General features: G+C 40.1%; 1 protein-coding gene across 2 annotated transcripts in view; it reads left to right on the forward strand.

Moving 5' to 3' along the window:
• LOC120065251 (carboxy-terminal domain RNA polymerase II polypeptide A small phosphatase 2-like) overlaps positions 1 to 23,957 on the forward strand; it is a 31,975-nt gene extending 8,018 nt beyond the window's left edge. The window contains exons 2-8 of one of the 2 annotated variants that reach the window (XM_039016079.1): positions 3,840 to 3,991; positions 11,197 to 11,235; positions 12,835 to 12,936; positions 13,821 to 13,877; positions 19,443 to 19,535; positions 19,797 to 19,982; positions 20,242 to 23,957. In XM_039016079.1, the coding sequence (XP_038872007.1) occupies positions 3,840 to 3,991; positions 11,197 to 11,235; positions 12,835 to 12,936; positions 13,821 to 13,877; positions 19,443 to 19,535; positions 19,797 to 19,982; positions 20,242 to 20,367 (755 nt within the window). In that variant the 3' untranslated portion in view covers positions 20,368 to 23,957. The remainder of the gene's footprint in view (positions 1 to 3,839; positions 3,992 to 11,196; positions 11,236 to 12,834; positions 12,937 to 13,820; positions 13,878 to 19,442; positions 19,536 to 19,796; positions 19,983 to 20,241) is intronic. The other variant, XM_039016080.1, reaches the window with a different exon arrangement.
• Positions 23,958 to 24,221: the final 264 nt, after the last annotated feature.

Raw genomic sequence — 24,221 nt, forward strand, 5'->3', positions numbered from 1 at the left:
GTTTAAAATCGACTAGCTCCTGTTTCAGGTGGATCTATCCTATTTTATAATAGCCTATTTTATAATAGCCTATCTAATATGTTTAGTCTACATTTCCATGCTTCATGTGCTTACTACCTCTATAAGTGGAGAAATGTTACACTTAAGTGTTCCACTTAGAGAAACATGGCATGCGTAATGAGGGCAAGCAACAAGATTGTAGTCTTCAATTAAGATAGTGGCTAGTAGCGCCTCGCTGTGACTCCCCACTGCCTCCCTCACACCACACCCGCACTGTTTACATTCATACCAACCATGTGGCCTATTGAAACTTCAGTAATCATTTAACTCTTAAGTGAGAGGACCATTCTCAAACTGCTTGGCATTCACATCAAAGTGTGTGTACACGTGTTCACCTCATCCAGGAGGGAGCATGTTAAATATATTTGAATGACAAATTACTCATCTCTTTATCTCTTCTCCTAACTGGAGTAGCTGCGCTCAGAGAGCTGGCGTACTCAACAACTTCTTAAATTCTAGCCTGTTTTTGGTGCAGAGTAAAACAAATCAAAATCGAATGTTATTTGTCACATGCTTTGTAGACTAAAAGTGAAATGCTTACTTAAGGGTCCTTTTCCAACAATGCAGAGTTTAAGATAAGATCAAATAGAAATAGTGACAAGGAATAAATACACAATGAATAACAAATAAAAATAATTAGTAAAAATATCATGGCTATATACAGGGAGTACCAGTTCTGAGTCAATGTGCAGAGGTACAAGGTAATTGAGGTAGCTATGTACTGTAAGTAGGGGTAAAGTGACTAGGCAACAGGATAGATAGACAGTAGCAGCAATGTATGTGGTGAGTGTGAAAGTGGGGGTGTGTGGTGTCAGTGTATGTGTGCGTGCATATGTAGTGTGTGTGTGTTGAGGTGTCAGTGTAATACTTTGTGCAAAAAATCAGGTAGCTATTTGATTAGCTATTTAGCAGTCTTGTTTTAAAGTCTTATGGTTTGGGGGTAGAAGCTGTTCAGGGTCCTGTTGGTTCCAGACTTGGTGCACTGGTACCACCTGCCATGCTGTATCAGAGAGAACAGTCTGGCTTGGGTGGCTGGAGTCTGACAATTTTGGGGGGCTTTCCTCTTACACCTTCTGGTAGGCTTGGGTGGTATACCGTATACTGGGTATGGAAATAGCCATGCAAAGGTTTTTCAATACGTTTTAATATTTGTAGCTACTTTAAGTAAATACCTGCAGTCATCTTGTGCAATACGTTAGGAGACAAAGCAGATCACGTTCTTCATTTCACCTGTCACGTTATTTTACATTATGAAGCTTACCGTAGTTCCCCAGACCTGTTTGTTTAAAAATGGCACAACCAGAGAAAGCGGGATCAGTTGAGTCCAGCTATGTAGTGACAGGAGTTGTTGCGTTTTATATATTGGAAGTTTTTTTTTGCTTCAATAGAGTGATCAGGGACATGCAACTATAGTTCACAGAAAGTGAACATTCGTCAGGAAATAGCTTAATTGTCATCAGATGAATGTGCAATTCTATTTGGCTGACAGCCACACAAGTAAATAAGCTTACAATCAAAAAGCAAGTTATTTTTTATAAAAACAATGCATGGTCACATTATTTCTAATGTTTATCATAGAAAGAGTGTAGCAAGCTACATTTCCTAATGTTTTGCTTAAAGTTAATCCGGCATTACACTGGAGAAAAGTACCGGAGAAAGTAGCTACACATCAAACAGGGTGCTGTCTGCTGATGGAATGCTTGTTTGTGAATTCTCATGCGAGTGGAGAAATGCAACTGAAGCACAACATTAGTTTGATGCCAATCAGAAATTACAATAAGAAGCATTTTAGATCTGCGTTTACAAAACGCATCAAGATATTTCTGTAGCGTTTTAATATTTTATTTCCTGTGTGAAAAACAAAGAATTCTGCGTTTGTGACCCCTAAGTTTAACTTGCTAGTTATTTAATTAAATGGCTGAATTAGTAAGGTGGCTGGGCATCATATTGTTAGCTTTCTGCCATGTTTGAGACTTCAAAGCCCGTTGGATGAGTTATCTGTACAGCTGCCACTGCAGCTTGATTTCCTTGGGTTTTTTCTCCGCTCTGCTCCTCCCCCATCTTCTCGGAGCTGGGAGCTGAGCTGGCAGGGCCTTTGCCCTAAGAACTCCCAGACTCCACACAGACAGTGTATACACACTACTGTTCTTCCTTCAGAAAAGCATGCTTTAAAACTTTGTCAATTTCCACAATCTCTTGTTCACATTCGCTTGTAAATGTCCAAACTCACCAAAAATGACATTCCGTAGCTCCTACCTATACATGTATTCCTTTGTTAGCTGGATTGCCTGTCTTTGGAATTTGTTTATTTTAGTTTGCACTTGTTAGCTTATTTAGCTAGCAGCCTCCATAGAAATTCGGTATTATTTGTGCTAATTTTGTTAGCATTCTGGTAATGGATGCCCAATGGTCTTTGTTTTTTTGGTACCCCCTTGTGTACTAAGCCGTTAATACCGTAAATCCCGACATTAGAGAAGGATGACGATATGAAAATCTGGATGCTGCCTAACCCTACCGCCTGGTATAGTCACTATTAATAGCAATGTCGGCATTTGTCTAATTAAATACATTAACTGTCATTAAAGCTGCAATATGTAACTTTTTGGGTGACCTGACCAAATTCACATAGAAATGTGAGTTATAGATGTCATTCTCATTGAAAGCATGTCTAAGAAGCAGTAGGTGTGTTCTATGTGCGCTATTTCTATGCTTCCGGTTTCGTTTAAGTCACTTTTACTTTCAGTTTTGTACACCAACTTCAAACAGCTGAAAATACAATATTTGTATTTATTGACAATACATTTCACAGCGGTTTAAGATGGTACAATTATCCTCTTCACTATGCATTGCTTTTTTTTGTCACAAACTGAAATAAGGCAAAATTAGAATTTTAGCAACCAGGAAATGGCAGAGTGATTTCTACATATTACACCTTTTATGTTTGTCAGCGCTTGTTGACTGTAGCCTCCTCTTGAGTCTGTTTGTGTCCCAAATGGCCCCCTATTCCCTATTTAGTGCTCTACCTTTGACCAGGGCTCATAGTGCACTACATAGCCAAAAGGGTGCATTTTGGGAGTCAGTCAGTGGCTTTTTATGTCCTCTCGTGCCTCTAATGCCTGAGTGTGTAAATGGAGCCGACTCCCTCCTCTTCTATCAGGCCTGGTGAACTTTGGCTATGCCGAAATAGCCATACAGAGAGCAGGATCAGTTTCCTTTCTGCTCTGATCTGATCTATTAGCCCCGGTGAAGACCAGGCCTGATGGATCTATTCTAGTGGAAACAGGATTCTCCTCTAGAGAGGGATACGGAAGGCACATTATGGCCAGGGCGGTTTCCTGGACACAGATTTGTCATAGTCCTGGACTAAAAAACATGCTAATTGGAGAATCTTAATTGAATAACTTTTTAGTCCAGGACTAGGCTCAATCTGTGTCTGGGGAAACCAGCCCTAAGGTTATACTGGTTATTAGAGAGGGTGACAAAAGGGTTGGTACCAATTAGGGGTGTCAGTTATTGTAGGCCTACTTGTTGTGGGTGTTTGTTACTGATTTGAGATTGACTGGAAGACTCACGAGTGCAAATTAATGGAGTCCCAGAGATGTCTGTTTAGGGGCAAGGGGGAGGTTGTAGGGGATTACATTTTTGTCCTTTAATCCCATATAACAACACTATCTCTTATTAGTCTAGGTTTGGGATGGCCCATATGGGGTTTCACCCTCCATGAGTTTATTTACACATTTCTCCATGTGTTAATATTAGTTTGTTCCTTCTCGCCCTAGGCCAGGTGAACAAATCTTCCCCAAAGAAGCCTCGGAGCCGGAATATCTTCAAAGCGCTTTTCTGTTGCCTCCGAGCACAGGATGCCCCTCAGCCTCCACCCCCTGCCCAGGATACTCTACTCCCTCCTGAGGACAATGGGACGATCGACAAGGTAACACAACTGCCAGTCAGCCAGCCACTCCAGTGGTGCAGAGCTGCACAGGTCGAAAAAAATGCAGGTTAAGACAACGTAATAATTCCATGTGGCAGGGTTAGACCAGCACTGTTGCTGATTCTACATTAGCATTGAAACCGTGACCTGCAATGGGGAAATCAAGTAGTAAAGTGGCGGTAGATAATTCATTTAAAATGATGAATAGAATGCCAGTAAAACAGTTATGCAATGTGTTTGCTGAGTAGTTAGCTGAAATTCACAACGATTGTGTTTATTTTCCACTTTGATGGAGAACTATCTTTTTATATAGTAATATTCACTGAACAAAAATATAAATTAGGGTGCAAATGACTAACAGACCCTCATTAAGCGGTCAACAAACAGTTACATTTAATAAAACAGTTAAATGACCAGACCAACAGAAAACACTATTAGAGATCTGTATATAATGACAAGATGCTTATGTTTCCGCCCTAACAACGGGAGTCGGCCCAAGGTGGGAAGGCAGGCGACAAGCTTAGGCACAAAATAAGCCCATAGAAACGTATTAGGCTTGTTTTGGACAGATTTTGGCAAAAGTGAAATATCTCGTTTTGCCTCTTCCTCGCTGATACTATGCATACATACATGGACCAGACATTTTTCATTAAGAGCTTAATTCTTAGGGATCAAATCCCGTTAACGGTATCGATTTGACAACATCCGGTGAAATGGCAGAGCGCCAAATTCAAATTGAAATTACTATAAATATTAAACTTTCATGAAATCACACATGCAATACACCAAATTAAAGCTACACTTGTTGTTAACTTCTCTAGGGTAGGGGGCAGCATTCGGAATTTTGGATGAAATGCATGCCCAAATTAAACTGCCTGCTTCTCGGGCCCAGAAGATATGATATGCATATAACTGGTAGATTTGGATAGAAAACACTCTAAAGTTTCCAAAACTGTTAAAATAGTGTCTGTGAATATAATGTTTCACACGTAATGTATAATATGTAGCCTACAGCAGGTGACCATATGATCCAATGTCTCATTATAATTTTTTTTTATTGTATGTTTGTATATATAGTTATAATTTGTTTTATTTTTTCTTTCTTTGTTACGCTCATCTGTCACTGTCACTTTGTCCTATTGTTGTCTAATATATTTTCACGTTTGTCTTGAATGTTGTTAATTGGAAAATGCAAAAATAAAATATTTAAAAAAAAATAATAATAATATATAGTGTCTGAGTATAACAGAACTGATTTGGCAGGCGAAAACCTGAGAAAAATCCATTCAGGAAGTAGTTTTTCTTTTGGTTTTGTAGTTTTCTATTCAATGCCATTACAGTATCCATTGACTTAGGACTCAAATTGCAGTTTCTATGCCTTCCACTAGATGTCAACAGTCTTTAGAAATTGTTTCAGGCTTGTATTCTGAAAAATGAAGAAGTAAGAGCAGTCTGAATGAGTGGACCCTAAAGTGTCACAGAGCTTTTTCATGCACGAGACCGAGAGAGTGCGTTTCTTGTTTACCTTTTAAATTGACGACGTTATTGTCCGGTTGAAATATTATCGATTATTTAGGCTAAAAACAACCTGAGGATTGAATATAAACATCGTTTGACATGTTTCTATGAACTTTACGGATACAATTTGGATTTTTTTGTCTTCCTGTTTTGACTGCGTTTGAGCCTGTGGATTACTGAAGAAAACGGGCGAACAACTGAGGGTTTTGGATATAAAGAGACTTTATCGAACAAAAGGAACATTTATTGAGTAAATGAATGTCTGCTGAGTGCAACCATATGAAGATCATCAAAGGTAAGGGATTAATTTTATCTCTATTTCTGACTTGTGTAACTGTTCTACTTGGCTGGTTACTGTTTGTAATGATTTGTCTAGTGGGCTATGTTCTCAAATAATCGTAAGGTATGCTTTCGCCGTAAAGCATTTTTGAAATCTGACACCGTGGTTGGACTCACAAGAAGTTAATCTTTAAACCTATGTAAAATATGTTTTGTTTTCTGAATTTTTATAATGAGTATTTCTGTATTTGAATTTGGCGCCCGGCAGTTTCACTGGCTGTTGAAGAGGTACCCAAGAGAGGTTAATCCAGCCAACGTGTCAGATTTCAAAAAGGCTTTACGGTGATAGCAAACCATGCTATTATCTGAGGACAGCACCCCATCAAACAAACACAGACAATCATAATTCAACCCGCCAGGCGCGACACGAAACTCAGAAATAACGATATAATTCATGCCTTTGACGAGCTTCTTCTGTTGGCACCGTAATATGTCCCATAAACATCACAAATGGTCCTTTTGTTCGATTAATTCCGTCGTTATATATCCAAAATGTACATTTATTTGGTGCATTTGATCCAGAAAAACACCGGTTCCAACTCGCGCAACATGACTACAAAATATCTAATAAGTTACCTGTAATCTTTGTTCCAACATTTCAGAAAACTTTCCTAATACAACTTTAGGTATTTTTGAACGTAAATAAGCGCTAAAATTTAAGACGGGATAAACTGCGTTCAATAGCGGATAAAAACAAAGTGGAGCGAGCTTTCAGGTCACGCGCCTAACAAACAGTACACTTCACTCGACCCTCGTTCTGAACTGCCCTACTTCTTCATTACACAAAGGAAAAACATAAACCAATTTCTAAAGACTGTTGACATCTAGTGGAAGCGATAGGAACTGCAAGTGCCTTAGAAATCTAGATCCCTGTAGAAAACCCATTGAAAAGAGAGTGACATCAAAAACAAAATTCCTGGATGGTTTGTCCTCAGGGTTTTGCCTGCCAAATAAGTTCTGTTATACTCACAGACATCATTCAAACAGTTTTAGAAACTTCAGAGTGTTTTCTATCCAAATCTACTGATCTATGATATGATATGCCTATTCTAGCTTCTGGGCCTGAGTAGCAGGCAGTTTACTTTGGGCACGCTTTTCATCCGGACGTGAAAATACCGCCCCCTAGCCTAGAGAGGTTAAACCTCTACGGGATGGGTGTCCCTATACCGGGACGGTTGAGCTAACGTGCGCTAATGTGATTAGCATGAGGTTGTAAGTAACAACAAACTTTCCAGGACATAGACATGTCTTTTATGGGCAGAAAGCTTAAATTCTTGTTAATCTAACTGCACTGTCCAATTTACAGTAGCTATTACAGTGAAAAAAAAACATGCTATTGTTTGAGGAGAGTGCACAATAACAAAATGTTTATCACGGCAACTGGTTTGATACATTCACCTCTGAAGGTAAATAATGTACTTACATTCAGTAATCTTGCTCTGATTTGTCATGCTGAGGGTCCCAGAGATAAAATTTAGCATAGGTCTGTTTGATAAAATACATTTTTATAGTCAAATGTAGGAACTGGGTTCTACAGTTTGAACCCCTGCTGTCTCTGGCTCCACACCCAGCCCGCCCAGCCTTCTAGATGTGTGTAAATTAGTATATACGCTAATGATCCATCATGTATGACATTCCTGGGAGTGTGTAAACTTAAATTTTGTATTACCATATAATTTTTGTATGTTCTCTGTATATGTACTTGGAAATGTATCAATTGACCAATTCGGCTCATTTGGGCAGACTTGATACAAAAGATTGTCCAGTATTGCAATGCTTCACTGGATCAATATTTAACTTTGCACACACACTGCTCCCATCTAGTGGCCAAAATCTAAATTGCGCCTAAACTGCAATATTATATTATGGCCTTTCTCTTGCATTTCAAAGATTAAGAAAATAATAGGAAACGCATGTTTTTTTGTTTTGTATTATCATTTACCAGATCTAATTGCACATTTCCACAAACTTCAAAGTGTTAACTTTCAAATGGTATCAAGCATATGCATATCCTTGCGTCAGTTCCTGAGCTACAGGCAGTTAGATTTGGGTATGTCATTTTAGGCAAAAATTGAAAAAAAGGGTGCGATCCCTTAACACAGGGCAGAGTTTGATCTGTTAGCCTAAGTCTAAATTTCTCACATTTAAATGCCCATTCACCAACATGCTAACTAAAACAGTGTCATCAATATACTGTGGATCTGTGAAGTGTGGTTGTAAACCTGCCTTTCAACTACGAGAAAACGCTTGCATTTGAATAATTTAATTGTCTTTATCGCCAACGTCTATCTTGGCCCAATTAAATCCAGAATACTTTGAACTGGGGATTGAGTAAATTATTGTGATGTTCATGAGCAGTTGGACATCTGAACATGGTGTGGGGACATGAGTAATTAAGCCAAGTGAAACTGTAATTCAGAGAATCACAGATATTAATCTGCAGGGTAATGACGACATGGGACATGTCCCAAATGGCACCCTATTCTCAATATAGAGCACTACTTTTGACTAGAGCCCTATGGGCCCTGGTCTAAACTAGTGCACTATATCAAGAATATGGTGCAATTGGGGACACAGCCATGCTTACCCAAATACTAGTGTTGTACCGTATAAATCAGGTCAGCTCTACTCTAGCTGGTTAATTACATTTAATAGAGCCATCATGAATCAGACTCATATTAGGCCCCATTAGCCATTTGATCTTGTAATTACATGGTGCATCTAGACTACTGAACAACGTAAGTGCAGATTTAAGAAGACAGCAGCACACAATCTGAGGCGATAAGAATGTAAAAGATAAAGTCAAATTTATCAGTCAGGGAGAAGTTATATAAATCTCCATTCAGCCTTTATTCTCTATTTACTCCGATTTATCTCAAATGACTTACCTCAAATCAAAACTTTTAATGGGACATGCCACTTAAGACCAATTCTGATATAAAATGACATTATTACTAGCCACAACCTCTTGGACAGAAGTTGGTCTACTACACTAATGCTAGGTCTTTCTATAAAGTACTCAGCCAGCCTAACTTACTTTTAGGAAGTCTGTCCGCTGTTAGCAGCTGTCTAGGTTGAAGATAAATAGGTTAAGAGAAAGTAATAATTCCATCCAAAAGTGTTCGAAAAATAAACAACTTTATTGGACCAGCGCTGGAGAAGAAAAAAATATATACACATATACATACGCTGAACAAAAATAAACGCAACAATTTCTTTACTGAGTTACAGGTCATTTTAAGGAAATCAGTCAATGGAAATAAATAAATTAGGCCTTGATCTATAGATTTCACATGACTGGACAGGGGTGGAGCCCTGAAATAGAAATACTCCTCAGCACCCCACCCCCAACCCCCCTCAGACAATCCCGCAGATGAAGATCCCGCAGGTGAAGAAGCCGGATGTGGAGGCCCACGTGGTCTGCGGTTGTGAGGCCGGTTGGACGTACAGCCAAATTCTCTAAAACAACGTTGGAGGCGGCTTATGGTATAGAAATTAACATTCAATTCTCTGGCAACAGCTCTGGTGGACATTTCTGCAGTCAGCATGCCAATTGCACGCTCCCTAAAAACTTGATATTACTGTGGGATTGGGTTGTCTGACAAAACTGCACATTTTAGTGGCCTTTTATTGTCCCCAGCACAAGGTGCACTGGTGTAATGATCATGCTGTTTAACCAGCTTCTTGATATGCCACACCTGTCAGGTGGATGGATTATCTTGGCAAAGGAGAAATGCTCCTTGTGGATCAGAAATGCTTTTCTGATCCACACCCTTACTTTTTTTAAGGTATCTGTGACCAACAGATTCATATCTGTATTCCCAATCATGTGAAATCCATAGATTAGGGCCTTATTAACCTCTCTGGGATATGTGGGACGCTAGCGTCCCGCATGGCCAACATCCAGTGAAAATGCAGAGCGCCAAATTCAAATAAATTACTATAAAAATTTAACTTTCGTGAAATCACACATGCAATACACCAAAATTCCTCAAGCATACAAGTATTTCACACCATTTTAAAGATACACTTCTTGTTAATCTCACCACAGTGTCCGATTTCAAAAAGGCTTTACAGCGAAAGCACCACAAACGATTATGTTAGGTCACCGCCAAATCACAGAAAAACACAGCCATTTTTCCAGCCAAAGACAGGAGTCACAAAAAGCAGAAATAGAGATAAAATTAATCACTAACCTTTGATCTTCATAGGACTTCATGTTACACAATACATGTATGTTTTGTTCGATAAAGTTCATATTTATATCCAAAAATCTCAGTTTACATTGGTGCGTTACGTTCAGTAATGTTTTGCTTCCAAAACATCCGGTGATTTTGCAGAGAGCCACATCAATTTACAGAAATACTCATTATAAATGTTGATGAAAATACATGTGTTATGCATGGAACTTTAGATAAACTTCTCCTTAATGCAACAGCTGTGTCAGATTTCAAAAAAGCTTTACCGAAAAAGCACACCATGCAATAATCTGAGTACAGCGCTCAGAGCCCAAACAAGCCAAAGAGATATCCGCCATGTTGTGGAGTCAACATTGTCAGAAATAGCATTATAAATATTCACTTACCTTTGATGATCTTTATCAGAATGCACTCCCAGGAATCTCAGTTCCACAATAAATGTTTGATTTGTTTGATAAAGTCCATCATTTATGTCCAAACACCTCCTTTTGTTCGCGAGTTCAGTACACAATCCAGCGCGTGCTGGCAGGTCCATGCGAAAGTTCAGACGAAAAGTCATATTACAGTTCGTAGAAACATGTCAAACTCACAGACATCATTCAAACAGTTTTAGAAACTTCAGAGTGTTTTCTATCCAAATCTACTAATTATATGCATATTCTAGCTTTTAGGACAGAGTAGCAGGCAGTTTACTCTGGGCACCTTTTTATCCAAGCTACTCAATACTGCCCCCCTGTCCCAAAGAAGTTAATTTATTTCCATTGACTGAATTCCTTATGAACTGTAACTCAGTAAAATATTTTTAATTGTTGCATGTTGCATTTTAATATTTTTGTTCAGTATAGTTAATGCACATTCATCTCCAGCACCACCCCAACATCATGTGACAATTGTGCATTTCTATGTTTTGTAGTAAGAAAGAGAGGAAGATAATTGTTTCAATGACATCATCTGTGATTTTAACCAATTACGAGTAGGCATGGCATACTAATTGGTTGTTGTCATTGGAAACACTTATCTTCCTCACTTTCTTACTACAAAATATAGAAACATGCCATTTTCACATGTTGGGGTGGTACTGGAGATGATGAATATGAAGTAGAGAAATTGTGAAATTTCCCTTTAACTGTCTTTTCCATCTCTGTTTAGCTTGATCTACTTCAAAACCTTCGCTACCAGTTTCATCAAGTACGTAAAGGACAATATCACTGTGTTTTTTTGTGGAAGTAGAGACAATGGGCTTAGATTAAACTGTCACATTTGGTATGATGCTATGTATTGTAACTGATATTTCTGTGTTTGATCCATTTTCTTCAGACATGTTACAGTTAAGCTATTCAAATCAAATCAAGTTTATTTTATATAGCCCTTCGTACATCAGCTAATATCTCGAAGTGCTGTACAGAAACCCAGCCTAAAACCCCAAACAGCAAGCAATGCAGGTGTAGAAGCACGGTGGCTAGGAAAAACTCCTTAGAAAGGCCAAAACCTAGGAAGAAACCTAGAGAGGAACCAGGCTATGAGGGGTGGCCAGTCCTCTTCTGGCTGTGCCGGGTGGAGATTATAACAGAACATGGCCAAGATGTTCAAAATGTTCATAAGTGACAAGCATGGTCAAATAATAATAATGAATAAATTGTATTGTATTTGGGGTGGAAAAGGAAATTAATTCACTTTTACAGGACAGTGTGCATTGTGCAATAGGATACGTGTCTGAAATTGTAATGTGTATGGGCTAATTATATACACTAGGACCAAATACATTAACATATTTAGATGAACCATTTGTTACTGTAGATAGGTCATTGGTTATTATTCTGGAACTCACATTGAACCCTTCATTCTCAAACTAAAAGGTTTTCCTAACTGGAAAAATTGGATTCCTGTATAGAATCGCACCAGAGGTTCCAGGTCAATAGATGATCGATTCCCTCTGGAATATTTCATTGAAGATGCAATATGCAGAAATCACGCTGCCATTTCCTGGTTGATAAAATTAGAATAGTTTGCTTAATTTCAGTTTGTGATAAAACAAGCCGTCATTGTGTAGAGAATCACTGTACCATCCATAACCAATAATATTGTATTTTCAGCTGTTTGAAGCTGGTGTACAAAACCGAAAGTAAATTATGCAAAAACAAAACTTAAGGGAAGCATAGAAATAGCGCACATACTACAGATCTACCACTTCTTAGACATGCTTTCAATTAGAATGACAGACCTTTCTATGTGAATTTAGTCAGGTCTCCCAAAAAGTTCTGTATTGCAGCTTTAAGTGTGGGGTGTGTCATCTTTCATTTAAATTGTAGGGGAAAAGTCACTCTACCCACCTCTATCTTACCTCTACCCACCTCTACCCTGCCTCTACCCTCCTCTAATCATTTATTCTTTTACCCTTTTAATCATCCTCTCTCCTCTACTCCTCCTCTAATCTTCTACCCTCCTCTACTCCTATACTCTTCTACCCTCCTCTACTCCTCTAATCTTCTATCCTCCTCTACTCATCCTCTACTCCTCCTATACTCTTCTACCCTCTAATCTTCTATCCTCCTCTACTCATCCTCTACTCCTCCTATACTCTTCTACCCTCTAATCTTCTACCCTCGTCTACTCTAATCTTCTATCCTCCTCTACTCATCCTCTACGCCTCTTCTATTCTTCTACCCTCATCTCCTCCTCTAACTGTCCTCCTCTACTACTCTACTCCTCCACCCTCCTCCTCTACTACTCCTTTATCCTCTACTTCTCTACTCTCTTCCTACCCTTCCCCTGTTCCGCTCCTCTCAGGTTCCAGGGACAAGTCTACTGCCAGAGGTAACCCCTCAGGATGAGGGCAAGATCTGTGTGGTCATTGACCTGGATGAGACATTGGTGCACAGCTCCTTCAAGGTAATATACATACACTGTTAATAAGAAACAGTGCTATTGGAAAACATAGTTTGACCTATTATCTCACCACATACCAAGAATTCGAAGACACCTTGTTTTGATCCTATGCAGGCCAGGGCAGTTGATTATATATAATAGCATGATCCATAACTCTTACTTTACTCATTTGCAACAACAAGCTGTAATCGTTTGATCGGCTAGTCCTCTTTGTTTGTGTCCCGTCTCACTTCTATATCCCACTATTAGACTGTAAGTGTTAATGGACAGCTGTTAGCTGGATCAGGTTGCTCTTTACACTGGCTGTGAAACGGGAGCTGCTGATGCTGTTAACACATTCAATCAACAAATCAATGGTCACTGGCAGACAAATCAGTGTTGTCCACGTTCCCCATAGTTAACATGTTTCTCATAACAAGGCATGATTTGGATTGTGGGAGGGTTAGTTGAGAGGGTTGGAGGGTTAGTTGAGAGGGTGGCAGGGTTAGTTGAGAGGGTGGGAGGGTTAGTTGAGAGGGTTGGAGGGTTAGTTGAGAGGGTTGGAGGGTTAGTTGAGAGGGTGGCAGGGTTAGTTGAGAGGGTGGCAGGGTTAGTTGAGAGGGTGGGAGGGTTAGTTGAGAGGGTGGGAGGGTTAGTTGAGAGGGTGGGAGGGTTAGTTGAGAGGGTGGCAGGGTTAGTTGAGAGGGTGGCAGGGTTAGTTGAGAGGGTGGGAGGGTTAGTTTTTTCCTAATTTAAAACTTTGCTATGCTTTTAGATGCATCTCCTAATCAGAATATCTAACTTTTTTTGTTAATGTATACGTTTGTCTTTTGCGTGTGTCACTGCAACTGATTATATTTTATCTGAAAACTGATGATAAACGGTTGTCTTCTCCTCTAATGCTGTAGCCCATCAGTAATGCTGACTTCATTGTACCTGTGGAGATTGAAGGAACAACACACCAGGTAACTGACAATGACATTTAGATCAACACACATGTGTATAGATATATGTATGTATGTGTGTGTATATATGTATATGTATGTACAGTTGAAGTCGGAAGTTTACATACACCTTAGCCAAATAAATTTAAACTCAGTTTTTCACAATTCCTGACATTTAATCCGAGTAAAAATTCCCTGTCTTAGGTCAGTTAGGATCACCACTTTATTTTAAGAATGAAATGTCAGAATAATAGTAGAGAGAATGATTTATTTCTTTTATCACATTCCCAGTGGGTCAGAAGTTTACATACACTCAATTAGTATTTGGTAGCATTGCCTTTAAATTGTTTAACTTGGGTCAAAGTTTCGGGTGGCCTTCCACAAGCTTCCCACAATAAGTTGGGGGAATTTTGGCCCATTCCTCCTGACAGAGCTGAGTCAGGTTTGTAGGCCTCCTTGCTCGCACACACTTTTTCAGTTCTGCCCACAAATTTTCTATGGGATTGAGGTCAGGGCTTTGTCAATACCTTGACTTTGTTGTCCTTAAGCCATTTTGCCAGAACTTTGGAAGTATGCTTGGGGTCATTGTCCATTTGGAAGACCCATTTGCGACCACGCTTAACTTCCTGACTGATGTCTTTAGATGTTGCTTCAATATATCCACATCATTTTCCTGCCTCATGATGCCATCTATTTTGTGAAGTGCACCAGTCCCTCCTGCAGCAAAGCACCCCCACAACATGATGCTGCCACCCCCGTGCTTCACGGTTGGGATGGTGTTCTTCGGCTTGCGAACCTCCCCCTTTTTCCTCCAAACATAACGATGGTCATCAGACCAGAGGACATTTCTCCAAAGTGTGATCTTTGTCCCCATTTGCAGTTGCAAACCGTAGTCTGGCTTTTTTATGGCGGTTTTGGAGCAGTGGCTTCTTCCTTGCTGAGCGGCCTTTCAGGTTATGTCGATATAGGACTCGTTTTTACTGTGGATATAGATACTTTTGTACCTGTTTCCTCCAGCATCTTCACAAGGTCCTTTGCTGATGTTCTGGGATTGATTTGCACTTTTCGCACCAAAGTATGTTCATCTCTAGGAGACAGAACGCGTCTCCTTCCTGAGCGGTACGACGACTGCGTGGTCCCATGGTGTTTATACTTGCGTACTATTGTTTGTACAGATGAATGTGGTACCTGCAAGTGTTTGGAAATTGCTCCCAAGGATGAACCAGACTTGTGGAGGTCTACAATGTTTTTTCTGAGGTCTTGGCTGATTTCTTTTGATTTTCATATGATGTCAAGCAAAGAGGCACTGAGTTTGAAGGTAGGCCTTGAAATGCATCGACAGGTACACCTCCAATTGACTCAAATTATGTCAATTAGCCTATCAGAAGCTTCTAAAGCATAACATTTTCTGGAATTTTCAAGCTGTTTAAAGGCACAGTGTATGTGAACTTCTGACCCACTGGAATTGTGATCCAGTTAATTATAAGTGAACTAATCTGTCTGTAAACAATTGTTGGAAAAATTACTTGTGTCATGCACAAAGTAGATGTCCTAACCGACTTTCCAAAACTATAGTTTGTTAATTAACAAGACATTTGTGGAGTGGTTGAAAAACAAGTTTTAATGACTCCAACCTAAGTATATGTAAACTTCAGACTTCAACTGTGTGTATATATACAGTATATATATATATATAATGTGTAGTACCAGTCAAATGTTTAGACACACTTTATTTTTAGTATTTTCTACTTTGTTGAATGTTAGAAGACATCAAAACTATGAAATAACATATGGAATCATGTAGTAACCAAAACAGTGTTACATTCTTTAAAGTAGCCACCATTTGCCTTGATGACAGCTTTGCACACTCTTGGCATTCTCTCAACCAGCTTCACCTGGAATGCTTTTCCAACAGTCTTGAAGGGGTTACCACATATGCTGAGCACTTGTTGGCTGCTTTTCCTTCACTCTGCGGTTCAACTCATCCCAAACCATCTCATTTGGGTTGAGGTCGGGTGATTGTGGAGGCCAGGTCATCTGATGCAGCACTCCATCACTCTCCTTATTGGTCAAATAGCCCTTACACAGCCTGGAGATGTGTTGGGTCATTGTCCTGTTGAAAAACAAATGATAGTCCCACTAAGCGCAAACCAGATGGGATGGCGTATCGCTGAAAAATGCTGTGGTAGCGATGCTGGTTAAGTGTGCCTTAAATTCAAAATAAATCACCAGCAAAGCACTATCACACCATCTCCCCCATGCTTCACAGTGCGGAGATCATCCATTCACCTACTCTGCGTTTCACGGAGACGCACATTTGGACTCATCAGACCAAAGGACAGATTTCCACCGGTCTAATGTCCATTGCGCATGTTTCTTGGCCCAAGCAAGTCTCTTCTTCTTATTGGTGTCCTTTAATAGTGGTTTCTTTGCAGCAATTCAATGTTGAAGGCCTGATTCACGCAGTCTCCTCTGAACAGTTGATGTTGAGATGTCTGTTACTTGAACTCTGTGAAGCATTTATTTGATCTGTGATTTCTGAGTCTTATAACTCTCATGAACTTATCCTCTGCAGCAGAGGTAACTCTGGGTCTTCCTTTCATGTGACGGTCCTCACGAGAGCCAGTTTCATCATAGCGCTTGATGGTTTTTGCGACTGCACTTGAAGAAACTTTCAAAGTTCTTGAAATTTTCCGTGTTGACTGACCTTTGGTAATTTACCAAATAGGGCTATCTTCTGTATACCACCCCTACCTTGTCACAACACAACTGGCTCAAACGCATTAAGAAGGATATAAATTCCACAAATGAATAAGGCACACCTGTTAATTGAAATGCATTCCAGGTGACTACCTCATGAAGCTGGTTCAGTGAATGCCAAGAGCGTGCAAAGCTGTCATCATGGCAAAGGGTGGTTACTTTGAAGAATTTGTTTAACACTTTTTTGCTTACTACATGATTACATATATGTTATTTTATAGTTTTGATGTCTTCACTACTATTCTACAATGTAGAAAATAGTAAAAATAAAGAAAAACCCTTGAATGATTAGGTGTCCAAACATTTGACTGGTACTGTGTGTGTGTGTGTGTGTGTGTGTGTGTGTGTGTGTGTGTGTGTGTGTGTGTGTGTGTGTGTGTGTGTGTGTGTGTGTGTGTGTGTGTGTGTGTGTGTATACACACACACACTACTGTTCAAAAGTTTGGGGTCACTTAGAAATGTCCTTGTTTTTGAAAGAAAAGCATATTTGTCCATTAAAATAACTTCAAATTGATCAGAAATACAGTGTAGACATTGTTAATGTTGTAAATGACTATTGTAGCTGGAAACGGCAGAATTATTTTTTTCTTTTTAATGGAATGTCTACATAGGCGTACAGAGGCCCATTATCAGCAACCATCACTCCTGTGTTCCAATGGAGGACAATGAAGAGGCGACTCCGGGATGCTGGCCTTCTAGGCAGAGTTGCAAAGAAAAAGCCTTATCTCAGACTGGCCAATAAAAATAAAAGATTAAGATGGGCAAAATAACACAGACACTGGACTGAGGAACTCTGCCTAGAAGGCCAGCATCCCGGAGTAGGCCTCTTCACTGTTGACGTTGAGACTGGTGTTACTATTTAATGAAGCTGCCAGTTGAAGGCTTGTGAGGCGTCTGTTTCTCAAACTAGACACTCTAATGTACTTGTCCTCTTGCTCTGTTGTGCACCGGAGCCTCCCACTCCTCTTTCTATTCTGGTTAGAGCCAGTTTGCGCTGTTCTGTGAAGGAAGTAGTACACAGCGTTGTACGGGATCTTCAGTTTCTTGGCAATTTCTCGCATGGAATTGCCTTCATTTCTCAGAACAAAAATAGACTGACGATTTTCAGAAGAAAGTTATTTGTTTCTGGCCATTTTGAGCCTGTAGTCGAACCAACAAATGCTGATGCTCCAGATTCTCAACTAGGCCGGTTTTATAGCTTCTTTAATCAGAACAACAGTTTTCATAATTTCAAAAGGGTTTTCTAATGATCAATTAGCCTTTTAAAATTATAAACTTGGATTAGCTGGCCTCCCGGGTCTCAGAGTCTCTGGGAGTCTCTGGGTTCGCGCCCAGGCTCTGTCGCAGCCGGCCGCGACCGGGAGGTCCGTGGGGCGACGCACAATTGGCATAGCGTCGTCCGGGTTAGGGAGGGTTTGGCCGGTAGGGATATCCTTGTCTCATCGCGCTCCAGCGACTCCTGTGGCGGGCCGGGCGCAGTGCGCGCTAACCAAGGGGGCCAGGTACACGGTGTTTCCTCCGACACATTGGTGCGGCTGGCTTCCGGGTTGGAGGCGCGCTGTGTTAAGAAGCAGTGCGGCTTGGTTGGGTTGTGCTTCGGAGGACGCATGGCTTTCGACCTTCGTCTCTCCCGAGCCTGTACGGGAGTTGTAGCGATGAGACAAGATAGTAATTACTAGCGATTGGATACCACGAAAAAATTGGGGAGAAAATGGGATAAAAAAATAAATAAATAAAAAACTTGGATTAGCTAACACAACATGCTATTGGAACACAGGAGTGATGGTTGCTGATAATGGGCCTCTGTACACTTATGTAGATGTTACATTAAAAAAATCCCGTTTGACAATAGTCATTTACAACATTAACCATATCTACACTGTATTTCCAATCAATTTGATGTTCTTTTAATGGACAAAAAAATTGCTTTTCTTTCAAAAACAAGGACATTGCTAAGTGACTCCTTGTGGTTATTTTTATACTTTGCAGCCCATTGGAGTAGCACTACTGCTTCTGAAATGTAACACTTTTTTAAAATGAATACATGAAATCAAATTTGAAATCAAAAGTCATGTGTAAATGGAACATTTGTTGTATAAATGTGTTCTCTTCCATGGTCAAGATGAATATACTAGATTTTGGAGCTGTATAGTACAGTTAAGCCAAGGGTCAGCGAGGCCTCCCTCTCCCCACTCCGGCCTCCTCATCCTGGGACACTGGCCACAGCTCCCTGGCCTCAGCCTGGTTCAAGTAATCCAGGATAGGCTGGTTCCCACCAGCACGGCCTATTCTCGATTACTTGTTTCAGGAGGCGGCTGACCTCTTCCAACATGGCCCTCTGGGACAACCACACATACAGATACTTGCACGCTTTCCCTAACCCACAGACGGAATGAGAAGGAAAGAACAGGCAGACCAAACCGGGAGGCAGGCCTCATTTCTAACCCTTATTTTAACATTCATGTTCAGTTATGTTTTTTATGTTCACGTTCTATTATTTTCTGAAATGTTGAACCAGGTTGTTGGGTGGATGAAAGATGGATCCACTTGTGCTCACCAGCCTCTGTTTTTCCCCCCACTGTTGCCTTTTCAATTATCCAAAACATTAGTCTTGTTAAACCAGGTGAGTAGACTTGTCACTAGCCGGTAAATAAGGTTGATCAGATTGAAGATCAATAGATACTGTGGTCCTTAGGGACTGGAGTTGTGTGTGTAGTTTCTCCAGTCAGTTAGTCCATAGACTAGTGTTCATAGATGGTCGCTGTTAGATAGCTGTACTTGATTCTCCTAGCCAGATGCTTATGGCCGTGCTGTGATGTGTCCCAGGTTTACGTCCTGAAGAGGCCACATGTAGACCAGTTCCTCCAGAGGATGGGAGAGCTGTTTGAGTGTGTTCTCTTCACTGCAAGTCTTGCGAAGGTAACATTGCTTTTACTGTTGATTTGGAGAATTAACTGGTATTTATTCCATTTGCTCCCCCTGGTGGTGATGATATATGCCTGTTAGAAAAAGTAGCAATTCCAGCTATGTTCAGTCGTCTACCACCCAACATACCACTCTCCCCTTACACACTACTCTCTGTCCTACATCCATCCGTGCCTGGCCCCCTCTACCTTTCTGTTTCTATCTTTATGTCTTATCCCCTTTCTCTTCTTCCTCCTTCCTCCGTCTCCCCTGCAGTATGCAGACCCAGTGACAGACCTGCTGGATCAGTGTGGTGTGTTCGGAACGCGTCTCTTTCGGGAGTCCTGTGTGTTCCACCAGGGCTGCTACGTCAAGGACCTGAGCCGCCTGGGCCGCCAGCTCAATAAGACCCTCATCCTGGACAACTCCCCCGCCTCCTACATCTTCCATCCGGAGAATGCTGTGAGTGCTGCTGCCTAGCCCAATCTTTCTCTGACCTTTACTCTAAAGGACATACTGGCCTGTCCCAATGTTGAATCACTGAGGTGATCTCCCTGTTTTAAGCTATTTGATGATGCCAATTTTATTTTCTGAATGTGTGTTTTGTCTAAACTGTGGAAATCAATGTTTCCCAACTGCGGAGTGGCAGGAAAGGGTCTTTCCGTCATTAATAGCCTTCTCTAAAATGTAACTGTTTTATTCTGATTGTGTGTGTCCTCAGGTGCCTGTGGTGTCCTGGTTTGACGACCTGGAGGACACTGAGCTGCTGAGCCTCCTACCCGTCTTTGAGGAGCTGAGTGAGGCGGACGACGTCTATGCTAAGCTGCAGCAGCTACGAGCCCCCTGACACAACACGCCCCCTCTGACAAGCCAGAACCTCCCCCTCTCAGCCAGACCACACCCATCAACCGACGGAAAAAGCCAAAACCTTACTTACATACACGCACTTTGTGTGCGGTGTTAGTATCCTAGACACACTTGGCGGTGTGTTTGTTTGGCCCCTGAACTGTGTGTTTGGACGGCTGTCCACCGCTCCTACTGTCCTCCTCCTTCTCAGTATGTTAGCTGGTGCTGCAAAAACTGCTGTCCTGGAAACAATCCAACAAACACAATGCAAAGTGGCTCACTCTTTTCTCATTTTAAAATCGGAACTCAAACACATACTATTACTCCAATCATTCAAACTGACTGGCCAGGTCTTTGTTTCTCCAAAAACAAGACTTTGATTTTATAGTGACACAAAACGAATTGTGACACAAAACAATGGACTCTGCACATCACCTCTCTGCTTCGACAATAATCTCAGTAGAAACACGTTGACGAAGGACTCTAAAGCATTGCAAGGAAACGGCAAAATCCACATAGTGATTTAATTTCAATTTCTTAGCCTCTATAAAGGCTGTTTTTAAGGACTTTTCTCTCCTGAATGGATTGATTCCTTCAGGAACGTCATTTTGGAAGTCGAGGCCGTCATGACATAACTAGACATGACAGTACATAAGATGATATGACCTCATTTGACCAGACCTTACATGGGGAGCAAGGGATCTCCATCTTTGTGCCTTCTGTATAAGAACAAAATAATTAAATCTGTTTTTGTTGTGTTTTTAAAGAAGGAAAAAAAGCTTTGTTCCTTGTAGAAAATGGTTGTTCTTTTTCAATCTTTACGCTTTTCTATACATTTTTAAGATGTCTTTTAAATGTTGGATATGTTGGTTAGAAGTACAGATGATGAATTTTGTAATGTCTGGGATGTTGAGGAAGAACAGCCATACATTAAGAGCCTCTGTATGTTGTAGTTACATGAAATCCTCCATTCTCATTTGCTGAAGATATCCTCAGCCAATAGGGATCATTACAATCCAAGGGGTCACACCCATCGTGTAAATGCAGTGGTGTAACAAACCCTGCCTCTATGCCGATTCACCCTGAGATGCATCAGCTACAGGATACTTGAGCTGATTCACCTCAACTTTTAGCGCACTCAACAAAAAAAAACATTTAAATGAACAGACTGATTTAGACTTCGTGTTGCAAATTTGGAGTAATTCTCTGCTGGTATTTAGTCTTCTAAGGATGCCATAGTGGATAAACCAAGGCCTTGTTTTAAAATTATTCACATTTTGTGTCAAGCCTTCTGGGTGCCATATTATTTGGTTAGCTTGGGGGACTTGTATAAGCTGCTAAGAGTGAACACAATGCACACTAGTTTAGCCCCCACCTTTAGCCCTTTCTCCATACTTTGCCAAGTCATTATTTAAAAATGTATTATATTTTTGGAGAGATGTTTCTACATTACTGAGACTTAAAAGTATGTCTGATAAATTATCTTTGCGTTATTGCCTGTTGTTCTAGAAGGTCTACGGTACTCACTGCCATATCTCAGGTGTTGTACACATTGTGGGGTGGCAGCGGTTTTGTGGTGCCATAAACTGGATGGATTTAGCAAGAGATGTTCTACTGCTCAAGTTGTAATTTAGCACACATAGACATGCCCAGGCCAGACTAGTCACTGCATCCCAAAGAGATTTTGTTTTGTGGTTTTATTCACAAGATAAAGCGCCTTCTCATACTATTACACTATGAAGTGCCTAAGGTTTCTTTCTGCAATAGAAGCTTTGGAATAAAGCACGAAGGGTCTCCATCCCCATTTTTTATTTTACAATTTTATAACTGTTACCTGTCTCTCGTATTTGGCTGAAATTGAGTATCCATAAAACTCTTTACCAAGTAATCCTACTCCGCTGTTTCATTTGGATTCAAAGAAGGGGCCATGTGTTATGATGTTGTGGACCCCACACCCATACTGTCAGAGAAATATGTCCATTTAGGCCTACTCCATGTCTCCCAATCTATAGTTTCTGTTCTTTCGATATTTGTAAGCATTTTAATCTCTGTTTGTGTCCCAAATAGCACTCTATTCCCTATATAGTAGTGCTGTATGGGATGTTAAGTTGTCTCTTCTGGTGGTGGGACGTGGTAGAGGGTGCACAGAGCATGACCTGACTGTCTTATTATGTCTGAAACACTAAAAGGTAAAGTGGGGTTAGACATTCATTTTTACAAAAGCTCAACACTTTTATTTTGTGGAGGTGGGTGGGTGGGTTGGAGGGGAGGGGGAACCAAATATTCACAAATTTCAATTAAAGTGTTTTCTGCTTCACTTTCTTTTCTTCTAGTCGAAAGAACCAGTCTTGTTGCTTTAAAAATGCATCACTTAATTGTCAGTAATGGTGATTAGGTTAGAGGCCCACACATGATACCTGGTATATTCAGTCATAATGTCTGCTGACATGAAATGACTAGATGTAATTAAATATATTGACATTCACATCAGAAGTGATGTGTCGAACCCTAATTAGTAATGTTTTGGATAACTGTTTCGGAAGGAGTTAACGTTCGTCCCTGATTGCGAGTTAGTATGTAACGCCCATGAAGGGCATGCTTATGGCCCTCAACCAAAGCGACATCAGATATGTCCTGTGTTTGATTCAAATATAGTTTACTGTTAGTGAGAAGTACTAGATTTCATGATCACTTCATGATCGCTAAGCATCTGAATGATGCTAGGATAATTATAATAGTATTAATTTTATCTTACTCATACGACCGTTTTTATTTTCTCAAAGTCCTGGAAAGAAAGAATGTAAAGAACTGGAGAGAAATGTATTTGAAATAGATTGTCCTAAACAGTCCATCTGTAAAAAAAAAAAAAAAGTTTTGGTGACTTATCAAGAGAATTCTTTGTAATTATAATAATTTATTTATATGAAAGCCATATGTATACAAAGTCACAATATTTTAGAAACATTGAAAGCAAAGAATGGATAGAAATGTAGCTCTAAAAAGCTTTCGGTGTTCTTTTGTTTTGGAAATGAATTATTCCAACTTCAAATATTTTGGCCTTTACAAAATATGGAGATCTATTTTCAGTGTTCAGTTGGCTTACTTTCTGTATGGATTCTTAGATGCCAACCAATCGGAACAAAATGAGACATGAGTCCGAGGGTACAATCGATTGATGCAGCGTTGTTTTTATGTATATATTGATCAATCTATTGGATAGATTGTCATGGTGACCAGTCTAGTATTCTTCTGATAAGTGATGGATGAGATTTCTGTTTGGATAAAATAATTTCTCCATTTTAGTTTTTTGTTAACTGGACTCTGTTGGATTGATTGTGGGGTTGGGTCAGGTTGTGTACAATGAACAAACTTCAAATTTTGCATAGAAACTATGCAGTAATACATACAGTATAATGTAATGCAAAAATTATAAAACATTACTCTCGTGCACGTCTGGAGTTCAAAATACTGTTTTTACAGCTATTTTATCAAACAAACGTAAGACTCCTGCATTATATTTTGGCTTTTTTGTTAAACTAGCAATTCTGAAAGTTGTTTTTCAAAGATGGAATAAAAACATTGATTAGTGCATGTGTGTCTACTGTAGTGCATTTGTGTCCGCATCTCCAGAGAGCAATTAGATCTCATAATTCCTCATCACACAGATTTGCATTCCACAAACAATATAGTTGAATCAAAGTCAAATTCAGAGGGGGCATCCCAAATAGGACTGTTTTCCCTATAAAGTGCACTTTTATAGTGGCAGTGGTCAGAAGTAGTGCACTATGTAGTGAATAGGGTTTCATTTGGGACGCAACCAAGGCATTTAGGGACAATCATTACATTATGACATCA

This window comes from Salvelinus namaycush, chromosome 20 (genome assembly GCF_016432855.1).
Source record: "Salvelinus namaycush isolate Seneca chromosome 20, SaNama_1.0, whole genome shotgun sequence".
NCBI lineage: Eukaryota > Metazoa > Chordata > Actinopteri > Salmoniformes > Salmonidae > Salvelinus > Salvelinus namaycush.